General features: G+C 37.6%; 1 protein-coding gene across 4 annotated transcripts in view; it reads right to left on the bottom strand.

The window, feature by feature from the left end:
* LOC135225716 (neurexin 1-like) overlaps window positions 1–27,500 on the bottom strand; it is a 530,721-nt gene that overhangs the window by 478,546 nt on the left and 24,675 nt on the right. For 3 of the 4 annotated variants that reach the window (XM_064265087.1, XM_064265105.1, XM_064265096.1), the window contains exon 1: window positions 16,345–17,227. In XM_064265087.1, the coding sequence (XP_064121157.1) occupies window positions 16,345–16,944 (600 nt within the window). In that variant the 5' untranslated portion in view covers window positions 16,945–17,227. Of the gene's footprint in view, window positions 1–16,344; window positions 17,228–22,053; window positions 22,126–27,500 lie in introns of those variants that run through there. The other variant, XM_064265111.1, reaches the window with a different exon arrangement.

The following is a 27,500-nucleotide window of genomic DNA, read 5'->3' as shown; positions in this document are numbered from 1 at the left end:
GTTTATACATATTGAACTGAATTGAATTCAATATAGAATTTAGGTCAAAGGCCAAGCTCTGGGACCTATGAGGTCATTCAGCACTGAAATGGATATTGACGGTAAAAGGTTTGAAATGGCAACAGGAGGAAAACCTCGCAGTTGCAATGTTAGGAGATGGTGGAAAGTAAGATGAAAGACGGAGAATATGTAAGGAGGTACGGAAAAAGAAATGAAAGGGGTTACAGCTAGGTGCCGAAAGCACGCTGCAAAGAGCCCTAAGTAAAGCTTCAGTATTCCACACGAGGTCCCCTGAGGGCACTATCCCTCTACAGGCTTATGTGTACATATATATATATATATATATATATATATATATATTATATATATAGATATATATATATATATATATAGCGTGATATATATATATATATCTATATAAATATATATATATATATATATATATATTCACACACATATATATATAATATATATATATATATATATATATATATAGTGTGTGAGTGTGTGTGCGTAGGCACGCGTGCGTAAGTTTACAACAGTGTACGAGTTTGTATTTATGTACAAAATAAGTCGGCGTAAGAGGCATAAAAAACGGCGAAAACAAATATAACAAATATATTTGGGAAATAAAATACTCCCAATTATGACTGCTTTCCGATTTAGATATTCAAATATATTCAATATCTTTAACTGAATAAATGGAGGCAAAAAATAAACTGAACTTTTCCCCGTCATAATCATTTATCGAAAGAAAAAAGAAAAACAAAAGAAAAACTTCCCGAGTCGGTATTTATCCGGTTAAAAAATTAAGCTGCAGGATTGTCCATTAAAACTTTCAATCATTTTTCTCCGTAATTATATTTTTTCGTGGTATATAAAATTCCATAAAAACAAATAAACCATACATGCATACATATACATAAATACACATACATAAATACATAAACACGCATCTTACCATCGACGACAATTTAGCTGGTAGCTCGGTCACTCAAATTACTGAAAACCGACCAGAAAGGTCAGACATGATTGGGGCTAGAACAACGTCATCCCGAAGGCACTAGTCAAAAGTCAGCAAGATACATATGTATATATATATACGAACATGTACAATATACATACATATATGTAACGTGTGTGTGTGTGTGTGTGGATAAGTATGAGCCCTTTGCAAAGATAAAATCCTATACACTTAACATAATTTTGTATTCACATATCAGACCCAAAACAGAAACAAACTATGGTACAGGTTGTTTTTTATATCTAGAAAAAAACAAAGTGCATCTGGAGTAATCACAACGAAAACAGCAGCAGGCTGGGCAATCGTTTATTCAAAAGGACCGAAATGTTTCATTGCCGCCTATTATTCAAACCAAAGGATGCCGTAGCTTTATGGCGGAATTCCTGGCTGTAATTCGTTCCAAATGGCGATATTTCAGTTTTATGGCGTTTTTTACGATACGCATGCATCTCTGCCTTCTTATGTTATTGATGCTCGTAAATAGGAAAAACACGCACGCACACACACACAAAACCACTGTAGTTAGCGATACTTTTTAGCTGAGTGGCCGATTTGTTATTTGATATTCAAGAAGTGTAATTTATAAAGTTAGTACCTATGTATTGAATGAAGCTGCCACATACCAACTAAGCAGGAACTAAGACTACTGAATCATTAAAAACCGGACACTAGGCATTATCAGAAGAAAAATATATTAGACACGATAATGTTTTAGTTAAAACTGTTAATAGAAAAGGCCTGATTAACTATCAGTCGACATATTTAAGATCACTTTACTGTACCTTATTCCAGGAAGAGTTGAATTTCCAAATACATCGAAATACACAGATAATACACTTCAACTAATGTGTACATGAGTGTATGCGCGTATGTATACACGTGTAGCGTGCAGCCACAAATGCCAGGCCAACATGCACATCAATGAGAGAACAATGAAACCAGTTGGACCATGATTGCTGCTCCTTCGGTAATCGACCGCCCATTACTGATTTTGAAACTCTGCAAATTTTGCAATTTCGCCAAACTCGGTGCGGGGCCAAATGAATTACAGTCCCAAAAGTAAATGATCCGGATTAACGTGTGTCCATCAATTGGAGAGGACGAAGGAGGAAAAAAATGTGCATCGACTGCTCCCTGATTGTTACCACTGGAAACCGAACCATGTCGTGGAAATATTGCGAGTCAACATGAAAAAGGATGTTCATCGAACATGCAATAGTGACAAATAAAACAATCCACTGGGTCCCGCAATAAAGGTTAACTAATGATTACCATATCTGGAAAGAAAACTACCATGGGCATAAAACGGAATTCCAATGCCAATGGATTATCGGAAACAAACAATGTGTTTTTGCATATGAACATATAAATGATGCGAACAAGAAAAATAACACAATTAACTACTTATAGACATAAGTAATTCAGCTAAATAAACTTAAACTTACATTACATGACCTGAAATAATCAATGTTCTTTTTTTGTAATATCAGTAGCTAATGCCAATCGAAACGTTAACGTTGCCTTGTCCTTGTCCAAAGTTACTGAAAAGGATGAGCAGTATCACCCAAATATGAGGACAATATTAAATACTGTTAATATCTAATAACAAAGTGCTTTCATGTTACTTCTTCCAAAGATGAAAAACAGAGCACTGCTCATCAAAAGAAGAGTCTGGCGTTTACCTCATTATGGAGAGACAATACAGAGATGCTTTCAAGGCAGGCGAGAAGTGATCTCACTTAAAGGAGGCGGTGGTGAAGAAGAGATGACTCTCTCTGTGACATCGAGTCCGAGTTACACTCGAGAGATTTCAAAAACAAAAGAATCTCTCAATGCGTCGCTGCTTGCTCCTCGAAAGTAGCACCAACTCCCCCTCCTCCTCACTCGACACCTTTTTCTCTTGGCCGCCCTACTCCTTTTCTTTGTACTTCATCTACATCTCCCATTTTCCTCCTCCTACAATACCACCACCTTTTCTTATTTTCCCCCAATCTTTTTCCTCCTACCCCTCCTCCTCCTCCCACTACTAGTCTCCCCACCCGCTGCTCGTCCTTTCCTACTGTAACTTTCACTTTCTGCTTCCTGTTGTTCTCATTCCCGTTTCTCATCCCCTTCTCGTTCTCGTTCTTCCCTTCGCCAACTACAATTCTGCCCCTCAGAATTCTCCATAATCCCTCACAACCCTTGCACTCATTCGCCCTTCCCTTTCTCCTCCTCTTACAACTCTCATTTCATAATCCCTGACAAGCCCCTGGAACTTTTAGCCATTCCTCTCCCCACTACAACTCTCACAACCGCGCTACCCAGACAGAGCCTTACAGTTACAACCCCTTACAATATCTATTTTATTACACCTCACAACTCCTACCATAGTTCTTCACATCATCTTCGCTAATTCGACCTTCTTTCCCCTCACTCTCAGTCTTTCTCAATCCACCTTTGCCCTAATCCTGTCGTTTCCCCCTCCCTTACTCATAGTTTTCCCTCACAAGGCCCTTGCTACAAGGCCTGAAGTTTCCCTTATCTCACAGACTCCCCCACCACAATCACAACCACCTCTCTCCCTCTCTCTCTCTCTCTCTCTCTCCTTCTCTCTCTCTCTCTCCTTGACGTATCGCTTTCGCCCCCCTCCATCCCTCACCATCTCCACCCCCCCCCCCCCTTCACAACCTTCCCTCACTCCTTGGGCTTGTGTCCTTTCCCCTCGACCTCACCTAGAAAGAGAGCCCCAACGACTCGCGAGAGTAACAAGTGGCGCTTCGGCTTTCACTGCAGTCGTCCGAGATGTTCTTTTGTCTCTCAGACAACGATTCCCTCTACCTCGGGTTTCCTCGGGAGTATCCAGCGGGACTCGGGTTAAAAAGGGCATATGATAAAAGACGAAAGATGAAAGGGATTGCCAAAAACGTCGGAGGAGGGGGAGGAGGAGGAAGAGATGAAAAGATTACTGGGAATGTAATAAAAACCTTAAGATATATATATATACATATATATATACGTATATATATATATATATATATATATATATATATATATTATATATATATATATATAAAGTTTAAGTTGGGGAGATGCACGAAATATATATGATAAAAATTAAATTAACTTCAGTGGAATATATAGTCAACGATTATGACATAATAAGCAATAAAGATATCAAACTTTATGAGATGTGATAAAGGTTATGATAAATTGAATAAGAGAATAATAGTAATCATAATTAAATGTTTCAAATATTATTCCAAAATATCATGCTTTCGAAATTCAACACTTAAAAAACAAAAGATATACTACAAAGAATCAGCATTGGAAAACAAGTTACGGACACAGTAAAAGGCTAACTGCAAAATAAATATAAAAAACGTTTAAAGTCGAAGGAAATATAACAAAAGACTAGATTCTCCAGCAAGATCAAAGTAAGTGATTCGAAGGAATCAAGACACGGGCCAGTATCATTATTATTACTATTTTTTTTTTTATGGGGTTGGGGGGGGGGGGGGGGATCACAGTCATCCTATTCGACTGGGTGGTTTTTGTAGTGTGGGGTTCCGGGTTGCATCCCGCCTCCTAAGGAGTCCATCACTTCTCACTATGTGCATTGTTTCTAGTAGCACACTCTTCTGCATGAGCCCTAGAGATATTTCTGCATGTAGTTTTTCCAGGTTCCTTTTCAAGGATCTTGGCATCGTGCCTAGTGTCCCTATGATTATGGGTACAATTTCCACTGGCATATCCCATATCCTCATTCCTATTTTGAGGCTAACACATTTTTTCTTTTTCTTTATCGTCTACTCTGGTGACCCTTGGTACTGCAACGTCAATGAGTGATACTTTCTTCTTGATTTTGTCAATCAACGTCACGCCAGGTCTATTGGCACGTACCACCCTATCTGTTCTGAAACCATAGTCCCAGAGGATCTTTGCCTGATCGTTTTCTATCACTCCCTCAGGTTGGTGTTCTTACCAGCTATTACCGCAAGTTGGTCGCGTTTCTCGCACAGGCTCCGGTGAAGATTTTTTGCTTACTGAATTAGGCCTCTTTTTACACTGGTTCTGTGCAAGCGCCGGACATTCGCTTGGTATGTAATTTATGGTCTCAGTTTTTCATATTGCGAGATGTTATTTCCATCTATTGTTCTTTGTACATATCTGGTTCTTAGGGCCTGATCTTGAGCCGCTGTTAACATTCCTTCTGTTTCCTTTTTCAGTTCTCCCCTATGTAGCCATTATCATGTTTCATGACTGGCCAGTTCTATAGTCTGTCTCATGTACTGTCCGCGCATTGGTTTGTTGTGTCGTTCCTCTGTTCTATTTTTCATTCTCCTGTCTCTGTATATTTCTAGGTCTTCGTTTAAAATTATCAGTCCTTCTTCCCATGCAATCCTTAGCCACTGGTCTTTACTGGTTTTCAGATATTGCCCAGTGCCCTGCGACGGCCTGGTATTTCCCTGATCGACCAAATACTTATGCCCCCAAACTTGTACATGTACCAATGTGTATGTGTGTGTGTGTGTCCACGTATGCCCATATATGCGTATTTACCAACTCTGCATAACTAATTACATACTCGACAATAACGCTTTCATGGTCAATGTTAAGCCCAAGAAACTTCGTGAAGCTGTTACTGTCCGGTAACCCCATTGTAGGCAGTGGTTACACAAGTTAGAATTCATAATTTTTTTTTTCACCTTTCCTTTGGATTACATTTTTTCTTTTAATTTTAATATATTTAGTGGTATCCTCGTTGACGGCAGTACGCGACCTATTCTATATAACTTAAAAATGAAAGGATCAGAATGCTTCACGCTTCAGACTAGGGGGCAAGAAGAATCTCCCACCATCCCCCCACCCCTCATGCCTTCATCGTCAGCTTCGAACCACATTTGGCTGCCGTTAATAGCCCTGATTAGTCACGCACCTGCCCCGTCTACCTGGCTCTGAAATATTTCGCCAGATACCCTATTGACCAAAGAATCCCTTCGAATTCCTGACCAAGTTCAAGCGGCGTTAAAAAATATTTATATATAGGTCTAGAGAAGCGACCAGGTAAGTGAACTCCTTTTACGGCGTCGGGTTCGTTCTCCGCTGCGGTGTGAGGGTCTTCGCACAGAAGAAAGACGCCTCCTGGAACCGTTTATGGCCGTTTTACTGTAGGCAGCCTCCTCCGGATGTATGGATGGCATTCTCGCTCAGATTCGATAAAAGATAGATAAGCGGGAACCTTGAATGAGAGGCGGATGCTATAGCTTAGAATTAAGGAGGGGAAGAACGAAAAGTGGTACAAAAAAACAAACTCCAACCATGACGGCCCCAGGATCGGATAAACCAAGGCCTTAGTAAACGGAACTGAGAGGATAACGTCTATGGTCATGATTACACAATGAAGATCCATTAATGGGCAAAACTTGTGTATATATAAAACACACACACACACACACACACACACACACACATATATATATATATATATATATAGATATATATATATATATATATATCTGCATGAATTACAATCCGACGGCCCCTAAGAGAAATAGGAGAAAAAAATATATAAAAAGTTCTAAAATGAAAACGTCGTCTTCAACTGTTACAAGATACCACCACTATGTCCCAAGAGAACACCCCAGTCCAAAACCCTGACGGTTTATTTTTTATAATTTTGTTTCGCATATATGCATTCATCAACTTCCCGTCGCCTCAAAGCACAAATTCATATCCATCTACGCATACGTGCAAATGCGATTTCAATGTGCAAATGTGAATTTATGTATATATACAATCACTCACACGTGCTTATAAGCGTGCAATTACAATTTGCGTACACATATCCAACATCCCAACACATCCATACAACACATCCAAACGAGCTTGAAACATTTCTATCAAACATCCAATATCATTCTTCTTTTTGAGGAGAACTGGAATTGGAATTGAAAATTTAGGCCAAAGGCCAAGCTCTGGGACCTATGAGGTCATTCTGCGCTGAAAGGGAAATCGAAAGCAAAAAAGTTTGAAAGGTGTAACAGGAGGAAAACGTCAAAGCACTTACGCTATGAAACAATTGTTATAAGGTGGATAGCAAGATGGAAGTAAGATAGTATGATCCGAGTTACAGAAAAAGGAATGGAATATGTGGCAGTTAGAGGCCGAAGGGACGCTGCAAGAAACCTTAAGTCATGCCTACAGTGTACCGCGTGAGGAGCACTGACGGTACAACTACCCCCTGGTTCCCTACGGAGAATCTTTGATGAGGAGACACCATAGCTCATTTTTCCTTGACGAATGAGTTACAACAGCCCCCTTCAAATGGAAGGTTCTTGAAACCAGCTACTACTCCTCCTCCTCCCCCTCTCCCTCCTCCTCCTCCTCCTCGTTAACGATTCCGGTGAAAATGCTGACTGAGTACTCTCGAAACGATCGCATTCATATTCATTCAGTGCAGGGACGAGGTGGTCTGTTGCAGCGTCTGCGAGATATCCGCTTTTGTTCTCTCGATCTGTACAACACCTTGTTCGAAACTGTGGTCTGAGCACCGGCATTTTGCACCCGTTTGATCATCAAGAAAGATGGTATGAAGAAGAATCGATACCGAGAGAAAAGTAATGACAAACTAATGGCACTCCTGACACGCTTAATCCAGCAGAAGAAAAAGTAAAAGGAGGCGGCGGAGGAGGAAGAAGACATAATGTTTAATAACACGAGGTAATCGCGTAAGACTTCTGACAAAAAGAAAACGAATAACAGGAGAGAGAGAGAGAGAGAGAGAGAGAGAGAGAGAGAAGAGAGGAGACGATAGAGAGAGAGAGAGAGAGAGAGAAGAGGAGAATAGACTCGTCGCGAAAAAAAAAAAATAAAAAAAGCATCTCCTCCGGTACCCATCCCCACAAGGTCGGCATCTTCAGTTCTTGGCACAGAATCTCTCGAGAGAACTCTCCACAGACGGATGGCTGACTCTGCATAAGTAGAAAGAGGGCGAGAAAGAAAGAGAAAGGGAGTGAAGGGAAAAAGGAAAGGTAAAAAAAGAAAGTTAAGGGGAAATCCCTCCTGAACAACGTCATCCCTTCTGCAGGTGTCGCACCGCACGTACAAAAGCAGCCGTGCAAAGTCTGCTTACAAAAGGGCTGCATGACAAATGGTGGTCATTTACTTGGCGTGAGATATCCCGGTGGGCGCACAGATGCATGCATGCTTGCTAGCTTGCAAAATATCAATTTACATGGTTATGATAAAAAAAATCTGCATTCTTCCTGATGTTCTATTTACTATTGATTTTTTCATGCTGTCAGGCTTAGCATGGATGCATTTCTCCCGATTCCCAATTTACGGTGTATGCATTTTTCCTGGTCTCCTTTTTACTGTGTATGCATTTCTGCTGATGTGCAATTTACTACGTAAGCATTTTCCTTGATGTACGCATTTTTCCTAATATCCAAATTACCATGTATGCATTTTTCTTGATGTTCGATCTACTATGTATGCATTTTTTTCTGATGTCCTGTTTACTATGCATATATTTTCATGAAGTCTAATTTACCATGTATGCATTTCTCCTGATGACCGATTTACTATGTATGAATTTTTTCTGGTGTCCTTTTAACGATGTATTCATTTTTTTAGATGTCCCTTTTACTAAGTATGCATTTTTCCTGCTGACCGATTTTCTATGCACGGATTTTTTCTGATCTCCTTTTTACTATGCATGCATTTTTCCTGGTGTCCGATTTACTATATGCATTTTTCCAGATGTTCAATTTACTATGTAAGCATTTTTTCTGATGTCCGATTTACTAGACGCATTTTTCCAGATGTTCCATTCACTATGTTTGCATTTTTCCTGATGTCCGATTTACTATATGCATTTTTCCTGACGTTCCATTTACTATGCATGCATTTTTTACGATGTCGCATTTATTATGTAGTAAGTTTTCCTGATGTTCGATTGACCATGTATGCATCTTTTCCCATATCCTTTTTACTGTGTATACATTTTTCCTGACGTTCGATTTACTAAGTGGACACGAGTGTAACCTAGCGTGCATACGCACGTGCGCGCAAATACTCTGAACTAGTTGCTCAAATCCAAAACTCTAACACATTATTTTGAGAGGCAATAATTGATATGACGTGAAGAGTGCAATATTAGTCCCCTTCCCTGAGAGGCGCTCATTTTACGCATGCGCGTAGAACTTAAACAATTCCAAAATTATACCCAACACGTAATAGTAACTAAAGATATACGCAACCTTTCAAAATACGATAGAAAAACATGGAATTAAGAGCGAAAGGAGAGGAGAATGACGTCTTAGAAGAAACAGGTCTCAAAGCCTGACGAGCAGTTCATCTGCAAAATAATCGCAGCGAACAATGCTGGCCTTGTAAGTCTTCTGGGCGACGAAAAACAGAAGTCAGGCCTCTGATAAACAAACTCGAAGCAGTCAGATTTCAACGTTACCATCCAAATGAGGGTACGCTACTTGTTTCTTTGTGAGTTGATGCCGAGGTTTTCATTCTATCTATCTGTGTGTGTGTGTGTGTGTGTGTGTACCATTCTAGGTCTGACAACCTTATCCCAATATACATTTTCGGAAATGCATGGATGATACCTTCTGGAACCAACCGTTTTATAGGAAAACCATCTCCATATATATATATATATATATATATATATATATATATATATATATATATATATATATATATATACAGATAGATATATAGACACAGATAAAAAACCTCGACAAGAACCCACACATAAACAAGTGGTGTACCCTTACTTAGATGGCAACGTGAAATCAGACTGCTTCGAGTTTGTTTATCAGAGACCTGACTATTATTGTTTGTCGCCCAGTAGACTTACAAGGCCTGCATTGTTCATTGCGATCATTTAGCAGATGAACTGCTTGAGAGATAGGGAGACAGTCAAACAGAATCAAATTCCTTTCCTCACAATACATCTACCTCAAAAACCCAAGCGAGTTTATTTCGGCAACACGCGCTCGATATCAGAAATCCATCTCGTTATTTCATGGTACACGAAATCTGTTTTGGGAGAATTCCACGTTAAAAGAAGAGCGTAAAAAGAAAAAAAAAAAAGGTTTTTAGATGAATTCCGTGGAACTACGGAAGAGAGGAAAAATAAAAACAGCTTTAAAAAACTGAGTAAACAATTCCGAAATCTGCTTAGGGGATTACGGTGTTAGAATGGGATGGTGGGTGTGGTGGCGTTCCGAGCATAGGGCGGGGGTGGGGGAAGGGGAGGATCTATCCGCCCCCCCCTTTTTTTTTGGCAAATCCATCCTCGTCACTCAAGTACGATACATGATTTCAGTCAGATGCCAGATGTACTGATTGTCTTTTTTTTTTTTTTTTGAGAAAATATGCGTCATTTTCCAATGCAAAATTGTTAGAGCGTGATAATATTCTCACTCACTGATTGGATAAATTCACGTTTTCAATATTCCCGATCGGGTAAACGGCATTTACATGTGATGTCATAACAGGAAAATGCTCCCCCTTACAATATATGGTCGTATCAGAATTTTTTTTTATACCCAAAAAAATTTTACATTTCAATTTTTCTATCCCGTGTCTAAATTTCTATGTTGAAGTTCTGAGATAGGTATTGAATGACTTTTTATCGAGAAAATTATTGAGTTTCAAAGGCAATTTTCTAAAAAAAAAAAAAAAAAATGCTAATTGTAGTTCTGAAAAACTTCGTTAGATTCTCTAGCTTTTCTTATTTAAAACTTGTGAATATGCAGCATTTAAACAATAAAATAATTCGAAATATCCTATTTCTTAGTGGAATTACTTTTCTCATTTATCAGATACATCAGACTTGTGACTTCTACTTTGAGAGGCTAATCACTACTACTTCCTTATTTAGTAATCTTATCTATGCTGCATCAAGCCTGGGATACTCATGGCCATTAGGTTGCCTAACCCAGAGACCTTTAAAAAACTGAATTTCTTCATCAAGAGGAAATAAAAAAAAAAACTATTTTCACAGCAAACGCTTTGAAAAAATTAAGTTTCCACGCAACTAGACATAAGGATATTTAAGATTACTTTTTGTTTATGGAAAATGTTGCCGCCAGCAATTTTTCATGCCCCATGCCCTCAGGGATTTCCAATGGATATGCCAATATCCTGGGTTACTGAAGGCCATAAATCTGGTGTCCCGTCAGAAGGAAGTTCCACCCATATTTACTAAGTTACTTTATCAAGATACTTTATATAATAGTAAATATTTATCGATACAATACGCAAGCATCACAGGAAGACTGCTGCTTGAGGTATTGTAACATTTTCACTGCAATTTCCATTTTTTCTTTTTAATGTTATGACAATCTATTTTGCGGAAAACTGACGGGAAATTCATATTTACGAATAATACTGAATAAGGGTAATAATAATATTATCACAAGTGCCATTTCAAAACGTTGGAATAGATTATATTAGAATTCAAATATAAAAGACTTTAGAATATTTAATATAATAATTATAAAGGAATTCGGGCGGACAGAGACAGCAGCTGTAGGCGTGAGAAACCGAGACATTTCGCCTGAAGGAGACAGCTGACGGCAGAGGGACAAGGCCGCATCGACATACACGAGCGACTGATTCACTGACTGACTGACTTGACAGTCACTGACTGTACTGGCAAACTGAAAGACTGACTTGACAGTCACTGACTGACTGACTGACTGATTGGACACTGACTGACTGTATTGACCAATGAAATTCTTGTACTGACTAGCTGACTGACTGACTTGACAGTCACTGACTGTACTAACTGACGCCTGGGAGAAGGCCGCCCCAGCACAAGTAACGCTTGCCGACTTCGCCACTAACAGAAGCTAAAAGCGGCGGAATGATAATGACCGCCAAGGCGATCAATGGTCCACAGTACTTACTGATGCCGCCACTGCTGTTGTAGCTGTTCCTGCTGTTGAATGCTTTCTACTGGTTTTTCTTCTACTTCTTTTTCTTTTTCTTCTGCAATCAATGAAAAGTCTTCCAGACGAGCGGAGGAACGCGCAGCTTTCCCCAAAACAGCGAGATCGATGTCTTGTGACCTTAAGACCGCAATTAGCAACGTATCTATATCGAGATTCCGATGAATAAACGAAAATTGAACGATAAGCCGTTTCATACATAAGTTCTCTCCCTGCCGCGCCAAGTTGCGACTGTTCATTTATGTCTTTTTTTAAATCAGGGGGCAAGTTAGTTTTACCTGCTTTTATGGCGGTCTGGCAAAACGAAAACTTCAAGGCATAACCGAATCCCAAAATGATTAAAAGTATACTTCCGGTGGGTAACTGAGTTCTGTTCAGAGGTCCGTGCAGGGGGCAAATTGTTTCATGAACTTTTAAAAGAGAGAGAGAGAGAGAGAGAGAGAGAGAGAGAGAGAGAGAGACGCTGACACGACATCACAAGTGACAACTGACACGCGAAATGTTTAGGTACGACATTTTCACATCCAGAGAAGTCGTTTCCCAGATGGCAGGCCATGAGGCCTCACTACGTTATTATGAAAGAGCTAAATGTCGATGAAATCGCAAACACAGACGACGAACATATGTAAGTTCATTCATTTGACAATTCGTACAGCTCCACAATGAATGTGAAATAACATATTCACCAACTCGAAAGCACAGCTACAGTGATTGGGAAATGATTCAAGCACGTAGGACATTATTCAGAGTTACATAAAACATTCTGAAAACCGTAATTTCCCAGGGTTTTCTGAACAGAGATTAAGGAATGAATCTCTCGGGAATTAAACCGAAAAATAACGTCAAAAATACTATTATAAGTAACACCTTAAAACGATAAATTCTCTCTCTGTCGCTCTCCCATATATACTTCACAAAAGAAAATATCAATGAAACTATCCCTTCCGTTCACAAGGATAAATGACAGCATTTTATAAATCTCCCCAGAAACAGAACACAAAATCGGTCTCATTTTCTGTTAAAAAAGAAGAAAAATTTAGAAATCAGAAAAGACCAAAAATCATTGCCTGCCTGTGGTTCAAGCGAGGCATTGACTCTTAGAACTACTCCTGGAGTCGGTCAACTCCCCCTCAGAGTTACAACACAGCATGCACCATATAGCGTAAAGTTATCGATTCTGAGCGCGCATGCGCGATTAGGTGCATGGCGCATGTGATCATCATACTCTCGCTAGTTACGGCACGCTGGTCCATTGTGAGACCATGTCCATTAAGTTCAGAGAATTCTAAGAGGGCTGACTCCAACTGGCCAACTGTAGACAGGAGTAATTTCATTTTCATTCGTATTTTCCATTGTGAAATTCGTTAACTTTTTCCTTTACGTTTATGTGAATGACGTATGGCCTTCATCCTGAATTAGGATAGTTTTATGAAAAGAAACATTCTTGCTAATGCTTGTATGTAAGTGCAGTCAAATTTAATAGTCCGCAACACTCACATAAGTGGAAACTGGCGCAGTCTATAGACTAAAACAAAGGTCTTGCTGTAAAATTGATGTAAAGTGAGTGCACGCGGACTTTTTATTTGACTATACATCTCTGAGTTCATAAGATTCAGATATCATAAAATATTCAAACAAACATATCAAACTTTTGCCCTTAATGAACCCAATATAGACAGGACGACGATATCACGTAATCACAAATGACCCCATCTAAGACTTTTTACTTATAGTTTGAAGGAAAATTTTAAAATGTCACGTTGATCTCGATGTGAGGAAATGATGCGTTGCTTTCGGTGTTTCATTACTTGGATAAGTATACAGGAGTTTGTTTTCACTTAAGAGCAGAACAGAATATAGAATTTAGGCCAAGAGGCCAAGCGGTGGACCTATGAGGTCAGTCAGCGCTGAAACGGAATATGAGAGTCGAAAGGTTTGAAAAGTTAAGGAGAAAAGGAAGAAAACCTCGCAGTTGCACTATGAGACAATTGTTGGGAAAGGGAGAATAGCAAGATCAAAGATAGAGAATATAAACGAAGGTACAGTAAAAGAAATGAAAGAGGTTGAAGCTAGGGGCCGAAGGGACGCTGCAAAGCACCTTAAGTAATGCCTACAGTGCACCACGTGGTGCACTGACGGCAATATCCCACTGCGGAGGTTTCCACTTACGGCCATGGTGTGGAACACTAATAACATATTATGGGGTAGTTCTAATTGTCAAAAAGAAAAGGTCACGAGAATTTATGGGTATATACACGAATAATTAAATAATCAAATAATAATCCGCGCCAGAATAATTCAAGTATCTGAATGGCATCTAAACCATCATTTGATTTCAGGTCAAACTCACGAATGAAAGAGCTCATTAGCGGCCGCATTACCGCCAACATTTATTATTATCATTATTATTGTTATTATTATTATTAACACAGCAAGTCAAAATGACCCGAAAACTGTCCAGCAAGTTTATGGGTCAAAACGCTCATTGTGTTCAAAACACAGGCGAAGAAAAAAAAAAACAATGTAAAGAAGAAATTAGATAATTAATTACAAATATCAAAGAATCTCGAGTTAGTTAACCAGCTTATTGACAACTGAAACGATTTGTTTGGGTAATCTGACGTCGAAATGATTCTGTTCATCGACACTGAACGAAAGAAACTTTGGAAATAAGTTAACTTTCGGTGAAAATACATAACCCACTTATTACATATACCAACGAATATTGCTGGTGGTCTGGTCTATTTTCTAGGTATGGTTTAGTCTGCAAAAACCATCTGAATACATTTCTTTCCTGGAAAGTCTACTTGCCACTGGACATCGAAGATCACATTAGAGGATTGTTAGTACCCAGTTCATTAACTAAACACTTGTTATCGCTTACCAGGATGCAGAGGGATCAAGTCCCAGTAACGACCTACGTACATCCCACAAAGCGAATGAATTACTGTACCTTTGCCAGTTGTCAAATATATTATCCGTTACCTAAGACTTAATTTAACGTATATGGAACGCCTTCCTGAAGCAGAAGTTTCAAAGCCATTACTGACAGCCTTCCTTATGACTAGCCCTTGGCCCAGAGGGTAATTTATTTGTTAAAAGGGTATTGGAGGGCGCCTGTGTTGACCTCTGGCTAACCAACAGACGAATAACTAATTCTTTATGTGGACTTCATTCATCTAACATTACACAGTAACATTTTCCTTTAAAATGGTTCATGTCTATTGACATTTCCATTTGACTTTTCTAAGAATGATGAAGAACATACAAATAGATACTGGATTGGAAGTACAAGAGTGAGTGAAATTAATTAATACTACTGAAAAAATGCATTATTCTACGGCTTTTTCAATTAAAATATTTCAACTCACAATACACGCACACACACACACCACACACACACACACACACATACACACACACACACACACATATATATATATATATATATATATATAATATATATATATATATATATATATATATATATACATATAAACAAACCCCGCAAGCCTTCATCACAGGACAAAACGAGAAATTCTTTGGATAATCCTTTATTATTAAAAAAGAAAAAAAATCTAGTCTTGGGAATTTTGCATTTTTTTTACGCAAGTCTATTTTGACAGGCCAAACATACGAGCCCGCCCCCATTGCTCCTTGCAATCAACTTCCTCCTTTTTATATCTTTTATTTTTTTACCATTTCCATTCCGTGAGAGCCACGAAATTTGCAATGCTGCATGAGGTACGTTGCATGACCGTTATTCTTCATGGATACTTCGCGGATACAATAAATGTCACGGGGATACATGCGATCGACAATACGGGACACCATCTGATCGAACGTCCCTTCAACAAATCGAAATTGTTCCTTCCGTTCAGTAACAGAAACACTTACATAGATATAACAACAATTGTTAAACAAAATATGATATCCTGGAGAAATCAATCGAACAGAACGAACACGAAAGGAACAACACACGAATATTTTAACTGACATCCGGCATGTGAAAAAGTATTCAGTTTGGTCTCTGACTCAAATTCTAGATATACATTAACGGTGAAACTTACACTCTAGTAGACTGAACAAAGAGACACAACTAACTAATAGCCGGCTTATTAATCAGGTACCATTCGCTAAGACATAATTGTGATAAAACCATACTTAAGGTAAAAAACTGAAGACATAATGATACGCTCATTTCAATAATAATTAAAGGTTAGTCACACATATTGGAAAACATACCGGTTATTTTAACTAAAAACATACTTTGACATTTGATTATAAGATTTACCTTAAAAAATCCCAAGAAATGACCAATAAAAAAATGGAAACCTTCCAGAACACAAAACCTAGGCTTACCTGACTAGCGACCATATCCTGAGTCCGCGGAATGCCATCAACGCCAGTGTAGACGAGCTGACGGATCTGCCCAGCGAATCGGGGCTCGAGGGTGACGACGGGCAGCGTCAGCCTGGCCCCGACCTGCCTGCTGACGAGTTCCGGCAGACCGCCGACGTACACAAAGGAATTGGAGGCTGGCGAACCGAACTCATGGTCGAGAGCCTTTGCCGAACGGAACTCGGACACTCCGTCCACCGTCAGCTGGGTCTTGTCGTGACGGCGGGACACCTTCACCCTGTGCCAACGGCCGTCGTTCAGGCCACGCCCCACCGTCAGGAGGCGGGCGCCTCCTCCCAAATTGTAGTGCAGTCGCACGGAGCCTTCGATCAGCTTGACCTCAAAGAACTCGTACGAGCCCCCGTCGTCGGTATAGAGGAACAGCCCACTGGGCTCCTGAGTCAAGAACTCGAACTCGAGGGAACCGTTGGCACCCGGAACCCAGCGGGGAAACTGGGCGAAGGAAGAGGGCGACCCTTCCAACAGGAATCCACTGATGGAACGGCAGGTCATGGCGAGTGCCAGGGCCAACCAACCAAACCAAACACTAGTGCCACCCATGGCCACACTCACCACACCAACACTGATCAAGAAATTATGCTCCACACTCCTTTGTCGTTACACTCACTGGCGGCGCCCCAGCATGGCAAGGTCTCTACTACTCCTGCAGGAAGGAACAGCGACAGCAGAAGCAAAAGCAGCAGCAAGCAACAGCAGCAGCAGCAGCGGCAGGAACAAGTATGACACTGACACACTGGCACTGCACGAGGACGGAGCAGTGACACGGCACCCACGCGGACGGACGCCCTCACATAAACTGTTCCGCAACCTGATGGTACCTCGGTCGCACTACTCGGTCACTCTGCACCACCACGCCTCTTCTCCGCGCACCTCCTCCTCATACTCCTCCTCCTCCTCCGCCTCCTCCTCCTCCTCCTCCTCCTTCACCACCACCACCTCGACCGTCTCCACCACCATCCCCTACTTCAAGCTACATCCTCTTTTACTCAACCTCTTCCTCATCATCACCTTCGCCCAAGTCTTCCAGTTCTCGAAAAAAAAAGAAAAAAAAAATCTCTCCCAGTTCTCTCTCTCTCAAAAAAAGAAACCTCTTTAAGCCCATGGTTTATTTACCTTTCTTCAAAGAGGAAGGCTTCCTCATGCTTCATTCTGTTTCCTACCGCGTCTTCAATTCCTGTTCCTTAACATCGTAGTAATTTTGATCCTGTGACGGGCGTCCACATACAAAGTCGTTCCATAGGATTTATCTTTCCGGATTCTGGAGATATTTGCGTATATTTCCTTACAGAAAATAAGTAAGAATGGATTTGTCTTTTTATTCTATATTTTGGTTTTAATAGCAGGAGTCACATTAAATTATCTTATTTAATGGTCACTGTGTAAACTGAATTTGTTCTAACAACAACTTTCTGTAAGTGTTAAGAAAAGTTTTACTTCTGGAAATTAATTCATTATTGCTAATATCAAAGCAGAATATTGTATGCTAGCACAAGGTTTAAAAAATTATGGATTTCCGTTTTTTACATTATGCCATTATTATAAAATCGATATTTATCACTTATTCTGTCATTCCAATTTTTTTTTTTTTTTGTAACGCACGACTTTGGGTAACGAATATTACATAATCAATAATTTCTGTTTGCCTACCTGCCTTTCTCCGTAAAATATGTGGATTCTCTAATAAGCATTTCCATTAACGACCATCATTTTATTATTTATTTGAAAGAATAGTTTTGGTATGGGACTGGTGCAGAATCTTACTCTATATTCTTATATAAGATGAATTCAGAGGACGGGCAGTCCGGAACCTCGCAGGAATGAACTCAAAAATAAAATAGATGCTCTCAGTATGGCTATCGTTTACCATTTTACGAACTTAGAAAAGTTGCAGGCAGGCCTGAAGTGTAGTAATATTCACTTAATTGCATCAAGCAAAATAAGTAAACAACTACAAACCACACACACACACACACAAATATATATATATATATATATATATATATATATATATATATATATATATATATATATATATATATATATATATATATATATATATATATATATATATATATATATATATTATGTATATATGTATATATAAACATACATACATTTATGTGTGTGAGCGTGTGTGTGCGACCCAATGATGCATGAATAAACACGAGAAAGCGCTTAGTACTGAACTCCAGCCTGTCATTTTCCCTCTGTGGTATAATATATACATATATACATACAAACATTCCTCATTGTCAATTATCCGTAAAAATTAGAACGGTTTGTTGTATAAAGTTTGTAACTTCTGAATAAATATCTCTGCTAGATATCGTCCAGTTTCAATGAGGTCATGTTAGACATCAATGAAACTGGACAATATCTAGCAGTTATTTATTTAGAAGTTACAGGCTTTCTACGACAAACAGTCCACATTTTTACGGATACTTGACAATGAGGAATGTGTGTGTGTGAGTGTATCTATCTATCTATCTATCTATCTATCTATCTATCTCTATCTATCTATCTATCTATCTATATATATATATATATATATATATATATATATATCTAATAATATATATATATATTATATATATATATATATATATATCGCTACTGTAAGTCAACAGCTTCAGTAATGTCGATCTTCCTCCGGACGATCCTTACAGCAAAAATGCAGCATCTACTTGATCAGACCTTCCATAAACCTTTCCTCCCAGAGTGCTGTAGATACTTTGCAAAAGCAGCGACAGCAGCATCAGCATCAAGCAGCATCCATCTCCTCTCTTTCTCTCTTCTGATTGCTCTGCGTTTGATGCTGCCTTGATGCGCTGCTGTCGCTAGCTCTTTTCTTCTTCGCTCATGTCTATCAAGCGACTCTGGCTTGTTTGCTTGATCTCTTATGTGTGTGGAATATCCCCCCCCCCCCACACGCACACACACCATACACAATATAATTATATATATAATATATATATATATATTATATATATATATATATATATATACATATTTTTTTATAATGTACAAATATACATACATACATAATATAATATATATATATATATATATATATATATATATATATATATATATATATATATATATAATATAACGCAAATAATGTTTACAATGGCAATGAATTACTCAAAACAATTATCTTTCACTTCACAGAATTGCTGGTGGACTGTGTTTCCAATTTGTCAATAATTTAGAAACAACAGCTACTACGGAAGCAGATGAGCCAAAAATACCCTTTTTATATATGTGTAACTCTGTTAGCTGCAAAAAATTACTTGTAAGAACTCTCTCACTCCTCTTGTGTAGATTCCAATAACACGCCTTCTTTTGCGAGGAGAATATTTTTCCTATGAGGCCAAACCACTTCCACCGCGTTTATTTCGCTAGTCATTAAAAATTAACAAACAGTCATGCGGCACCAATAAGGTAAAAGGAACAATGCACTGCCCCTCGAATCGGAAAGGACGCTGCGTAAAAATGCTAACGCAAGGCACACTGCAGAAAAGTGATACACTGACATGGCAAACGACGTTTCTTTATTAGAATTCAGTTCAAGTTAGCTGCGAGGTGGCTGCTTGTAACCATTGTGCTTTTTCCATTGGATAAAAAAACCTAGGAGAGAGTTTTCTTTATCGAAAGGGATTTTAAACACATCACTTGACAATGACACCTTTCCCTTGGAAATATCTCACAAGAGCATCAAATTCTATTAATTTTATTAAAACGCATAATTCCGCCATGTCCCTGCTACTCATCAAAATATGTAGGTCTGTCCCCCTCTTCTTTCTGCCTTTTGCGGTAAGTTAATTGCCTCTTCAATCCTTATTTTTTACTGGCTCGTATATTATTATGAAAATCGAAGTTGCCAAGGCTGAACTAATGTAAAATGACCTAAAATTTAATGTGTATCGAGTGAAACGTAAGGTAGATAACACAAAACAACAGTACCCTGAGCCAAATTAGGAAGCTTTCCTGGGCCAATACTTAAGCTATGCTTCCTACTAGGTATAGTATTGTTTTAGTTCTACCTTTATTTTTTATACCATCTTTTCACACAATGATTATTCTGCTCCACGGAACGTTACATTGCAAGTTGATGATATCTGTCTTATTCCTAAGGTGAATACTCATTATGGATAAAAATAACCCGTCAAACCACAGTACAGCACACTAGTAACATGTAGCAAGACTGTAACCTTCGCAACGTAGTATACACTGTTGTAACACAGCATTTTTCTCATCTGCTTGCAATGCACCTTCAAACAGGAGCCCGAAAACCGCATACCGTACATGAAAAAAGGAATTCCCTTGCCCTGGGAAACGCTCTAAGTATCGTGGGCGTACAAAACAGCTCGAGCGATTAAAAAGGAACCATAATGAGTACATATATGTACATTTCCCCACTTTGATTTAACTGACTACTGTAATGAATACAGGTCGTACTACCTTAACTTCACCAAATACGATGAAGAGCACGCGTTCCCCAACTTACAATTGACCGAATGTTAAAATGGATATGCATTTTCCAACCTTAATTTGACCAATTAATATTATGAGCAAACGTTTCCTACACATTAATTTAACCAAATACTTTTATCAGTACACAGTTCACTGCTTTCATTTCACTGAATACTATTATGAGTACTATACGTTTCCATTTGACAGAATACCTTAATGAGCCTAGGTTTCCAAACCTTCCTTTGACCAAATAATTCCAAATGAATGTACGCTTCCCTACTTTCATTAGGATTATAAGCACACCTTTACTTACCTTCATACACTTCTAATTACTTTCAAATACATATCATCATATAATTGTACTTGCCCTTAAGAATTCTGATAAAGCGAAGTTTGATTTTATAGCATCAGCCTGCCTAACCGGCAAAACGTAATCTCTTTAATACCAGAAACACCAAAGACAAAGTGTCAACAAATAAAAAGGTTCTTTATTAATTATGAAATTTCTGCTATGAAATTACCTCGCAGTGTTGCGTCTTCCAATAACGTTAATTAACCTTCAGTTAAGAAAGCCCAACAGGTGCTCAGGAAGTTAGGAATAAAAGCGCCAACATGACACATGACAGGCAAAGCAGACATTGGTGTTCGTTACATGCTTTGTAAAACCTGCGATAGTCGATATTACGGTGACATCGCTAAAGTCTTTCCGATTCGACTGAGTATGAAGAAGATTGGAAATGAGGTTCTCATGAAGAAAATTGCAGCGCACAACTTAGAATTGGACGACGGATTCAATAAGAGACATAGGAGTAGAAAGAAATATACATATATTTGAACACAAGTTTTGAGAATAAAATACCCAACAATAACACAAATGAGCCAATGTGAAACCGTTTATGTATCTTCAGGATAAACTCACCAGAATCAAATCTTGTTCAGCAAAGCGGAAGAGAGCAACTGATTCACAAGTATGGAAAGCTTCCTTTTACGAGACTAACACATCTACTTGTATGTTACTGCGGACTATTCATCATTTTATCATTACTGTTAGACCAATGATAAAAATAATACCCAGTTCGACCAATATACTTTCACTGAACAAATCTTTGTAAGACACCTACCGTAGGTTGGCAATTAGTACAGCATAATAAGATTCTTCTCAAATTGACTTACCTATTCCGGATGTGACTTGCGCGATCTTGCACCGAGTCGTATTTCATCTCCCTCTTTCCATGATGGTTTCACCTGCAAGAAAAAAATGGATTTATTACGACTGAGAAAGCATGTAGTAGTAATAAAAATATTGAGAGAGAGAGAGAGAGAGAGAGAGAGAGAGAGAGAGAGAGAGAGAGAGAGAGAGAGAGAGAGAGAGAGAAGAACAAAAAAAATTCTCTATCTATTAATAAAAAAATCTATTTCAATGAAAATCAACAAAGGCTAATTTCTACATTTCTAAAGGCCAAGAAGAAAAAAAATGGGTACAAATAAAACTTCAGCTTAATTCCAGATTTTGAATCTCTATCATTTTTTTTTTCAATTATAGTAAGAAAAACTGAAAGGGTCAAAACTAAAATTAACACTAAGGAGAGAGCAAATCCAACATTACCTATCGATCAGTTCTGTTCATCTAGTCATATTTTTTGTCGGATCTAAACTATTCATACCTACTGATTCGGAAATGCTCTGTTTCCATTGGTGATGCTCAGGAACATCAAAAGAGGGATGGAGGAGAAAATATAATTTTATTGGTAAAATTACTTAAATTGTGATGGATTACAACACCTTTAAGCTTCTCAAGAGTTATTTGTATAATTATGTATCCAAGAGGTCTCACTGCAGTTCAGAACCAGACTACTACTACTACTACTACTACTACTACTACTACTACTACTACTACTACTACTACTACTACTAACATAAAAATTTCATAATAGCACGAGTCACTAAATTGGTGAAGAAATCCACAATGATGTCAGTGTAAACATATATTAAAAATATATGCAAAACAAGAGCTTTCGAGAACCTACTCGATTCTCCTTCTCAATCTCAGATTGAAAAGGAGAATCGAGGTTCTCGAAAGCTCTCGTTTTGATGTATTGCTAACATAAATTTACACTGACATTATTATGAATTTCTTCAATATTATTATTATTCCCGACTTGAAAAAGTTATTGTCTATTTTTTTAATGCTACAGGTTGTCACCAGCTTCCGTACTTTCTTCTTCTGGTTGACTGGTAAAATTTTCAGATTACACGGTAAATTCGTAATCCTGAGCTGAGGAGGCCATTGGTAAAAAGAAAAAAAAAATTGCAGATGCTACTAAGGATCATCTACAGGCACTACACATAGATATATGACAGCGGAATTTTTATATGGTGTTATTATGTCCATTTTTTAAGACCTTCAAACTCCAAGTAAGAATAAAACTTGAATAAAAGAGGGGAAAAGGGAACCATACCGCCTGTGGACTCTAGAGCACTCACAACAGTGGGATTGCTGGACCACTCTGATTTCGAGAAATTAAATCCAAACGAATTTCACTCGGATTAACTGCTCCTAAGAAAGACGTGAATTAAAGCAACGTTTGTGACTAACTTGTGACTCATAGTGTCATTCCGCTAACCGGGTGTCAATAACCTACATATTTAACGCCAATTTTAGTAGCCGTAATCATTCAGTCAATCAATTCTGCTAAGCTGGTGATCATAATCACTTGCCAAGGGAGATGCAAAGGCAATACGATGATCGTTCACATAGACTACATAGTACATTTACTTTCATTGATCAATTGGTAACTTTCTTTCGTTCTAAAGAAGAAAATCTTGAATCGTAAGTCACTTATTTTACCATTAGCAGTGGCAGCAGCAGTAGAAGTAACTGCTGACAGACTGACTGATTGACTGATAGTAGACCGTAGTCACGATACAGGTTACCGACGAATGAAAACGTTTACTTATTCAATGTCGAAAAATATATAAGAACCGGGATAAATAAATTTAATTTTATATTTCTAACTCTACTACTTATTCAAGGCTAAATTTTACGATTTCACAATCCCACGGAAGGATATCAACTTATTTCAGTTAACCGAAGAGTCCATTTTGCCTCTGCTGATGTACATGGTGGTTCGTCGACTATAATGGGTTGCATCCAAGGTTGAAAAGGGTAATAGGCTTAGAAACCACATTCGTAAATTGACAATAAACCGAAGGATAAACGCTTTTGAGTAACCCCCTCAACATAGTACAAGAAGGGCAAACGATCCCCCTTAATCTGCATTGTAGTGACATGGCAGAATTGTATCAAAAGAACCAATTTAAAATGGAAGTTAAAATAATAAAATGAAAAGAATAAATATATGTCCATACCATTTATTTCTTATAAAACGGGAAAAAATGAGCCATTTCTTCTGTCTTATCATCATCACACTAAAATAACTTCTCTTCCTCACGAGATGAGAAATGCAATTGAAGGGAAGCATTATTTAAGCGGCAGTCGAGTCATTAACCAACCAAAAAAATGGTGTTCAAACTGTGGCGTATTATGTTTTCTCGATTTAAGACATTTGAACCACACTACCAAAAGCAACATGAATAAAATCATGTATGTATATATACGTATATATATATATATATATATATATATATATATATATATATATATATATATATATATAGAATCTCCAGTCAGCAATATCACAGTATTTCAGAGGGTTTTGTGATACATCTTAGTAGACATCAAGTTTATTAAAGAAACGTTTCGCACACACAAACACGGTGCATCATCAGTCTGTAGAAATAAAAACAATTACATTATAAAAGGAACTCAAAATAAATACTAAAAATATTACATCATTAAAATACCGTAAAAGTTAAAAGTTAAAGATTTTAAAAACAAGGCAATAGAACCAAGAGAGAGAGAACTAATAACACCAACCATCCATGGTAAGAGACAGAGAAGGAATGGCACTCTTTGGGGTTCCAAACAAAACGACAGCATGCCAGATACAAAGGTGAAGCCGTAGAGTTACTGTTTAATGAAGGAACCAGCCTTTTAATGAGTAAGGACTCTAAGGTAGTTAAGTGCTCTGGGTCCCTCGTATAACCAATAATGGAGAAGTGTTGTTTCAAGACTTCTATTTTACAAATTGCTGCATGATTTTTAATATTTGAGAATTCTGGTTGCTTAATTCTCTGACCTGTGCGAAAACTGTAACCCATGTGACTGCAATATCTCACCTGCAGTAACCTACGTGTTGATCCAACGTAAGAGCCCGGACATCCAGGGCATGTGAATTTGTAAACAACGTTCGATCTCATGAAGGCCTGCAGGCGATCTTTTAAAGTTAAAAAATGAGCCTATTCTGCATGGATTGTTAGAAATAAGTTTGAGTTGAAGGCATGGAATTTCCTGTTCTATGATTTGCGTGAGTCTGCGTGAGAACTTGGTATCAAAAACATATGGGATGGATGCAAAAACCAGCTTTTTTGGAACATTGAAATTGGCTATAGGTGGCTGGAGAAATTTGGTTAATACTACGTTAATGATTTTGAGAACTACATCTTTAGGATAAGAATTTCTCTGAAAAAAGTTTAATAAAAATTCTATTTCATTATGAAAAATGGACCAGTTGGAAGAGTATTTCAATGCTCTATGCACTAGGGTGTAAATAGTGTTTAATTTAAAAGTTTTTTGACAAGAACTGTAATAGTTGTTGGCTAGTCCTGTATATGTCTTTTTTCTATAAACTGCTGTGGAGAATTCAGAGTTAATTCTTGTAACATTAACATCTAAGAATGGTAAACTGTCATTGCTCTCCGTTTCCATCGTGAACTGAATATTTGAGTGTCGTTCATTGATGTATTGTAAAAACTGTGCACATTGCCATGGATATTTAAAAAGAGCAAAAGTGTCATCCACATATCTTCTATAATAAGCTGGTTTAACAGAAGGGTCACATTGATCTAAAAATTTTGTTTCCAAGTCCGACATAAAAAAGTTAGCAAATATAGGACCTAAAGGTGATCCCATGGCAACTCCATCGACCTGCGAATAGAGTTGCTGGTTAAAAACAAACATAGAATCTTGCACAGCAAGTTCCAGAAATTGTTTAAAGGTAGACCTATTAAAACCGTAAAACAAAGTGTCGTTATTGACAAAAATCTTATTTAAAATGATATCTATAGTTTCATTCAATGGCACATTAGTAAAAAGAGATTCGACGTCAAAGCTAACCATAAAATATTCACCATCTTGGTTGACAATTTGTTGTTGAAATTCGTATCCATTCTTTAAAGTATATTCGTTTAAACTAAAATCAGAGAGCAGGCTGGCTAAAAATTTAGAAATAGAGAAGGATGGGCTATTATATGCGGCCATAATGGGTCTAACAGGAGTATTAGGTTTATGAATTTTTGGTAAACCGTAAAGGATACTAAAGGAGGAACCAGTAACAAATAGTTTTTGATAAGTAGTATCATTTATGATGTCTTTTTTTATTTTTCTTAGAAATCTATTAATTCTGTCCTCTCTTTTATATATATCGAGAAAGTTAGGTTCACCATGAGATTGAAATTTTGTAGTGTCAGATAAAATGTTTTGCATTTTTTCAATATAATCATTTTTGTTAAGAATAACTACGCCTTTACCCTTATCAGGTTTGCAGATAACTATGTCTTCACGTTTTTTCAGGTTCAAGAGTATATTTAAGTCATTTTTTCTAAAGAAGGGTGTCCAAGTTGTTTTTTGATTAGCATATGTTTTCTGTATCAATGCTGACATTTTCTGTTGCAAATTTATATATATATATATATATATATATATATATATATATATATATATATATATATATATATGTGTGTGTGTGTGTGTATATATATATACACACACACACACACACACATATATATATATATATATATATATATATATATATATATATATATATATATATATATATATATATATATATATATATTGGGAGTGCCTAACTCAACATTTGTTTTGATGTAAAGATCACGACCTTCTCCCATAACAGATGACAGACTCACCTTAAAAAAAAAATTAAAAAAAAAGCGAATTATATAATAGAGAACAAAACCAAAGAAGGCAGGTAGGTAGTGAGTTTGCTTATAACTTCTTTTATTTTATTTTATCACTCCAGAACCAACTCATTTTCTTATTTAAAAATCCCTAAAGCTAGAGCTTTTCAGAAACTAAATTACTAACCATTTCACAGTTCAAAAACTCTTCACGCATTTACGTACATCTTTAGGAACGGCTGAGGATATTAATTAACTAATGTCATTAGCCTGTTTACGGCTCAATCGCGCGTTACAAGGAGCATCCGGGAAATTAATTGATTTCGCGCAGAATTCCACTGATTGACGAGACCCGATGGTTCAAAAGATTAAAACAGAATCCTGAATTCTTCGCTTTTACTTTTCGTTTCATAAGTCAACGCTGCTGTATTTTGGATTTGTTCATTTTTTTTTTTTTTTTTTTTTTTACTTTACTTTATTGCCCGGACTTCAGATACCCATGCTACTACATTCGGTACTACAGAGTTATCTTGCTACACTGCTATGAAGCTCAATAACTAATCAATATTTTATATAAT

Source organism: Macrobrachium nipponense, chromosome 20 (genome assembly GCF_015104395.2).
Source record: "Macrobrachium nipponense isolate FS-2020 chromosome 20, ASM1510439v2, whole genome shotgun sequence".
Lineage (NCBI taxonomy): Eukaryota > Metazoa > Arthropoda > Malacostraca > Decapoda > Palaemonidae > Macrobrachium > Macrobrachium nipponense.
Note: the sequence above shows the minus strand (reverse complement) of the source record. Positions and strands in the feature narration are given on the sequence as shown.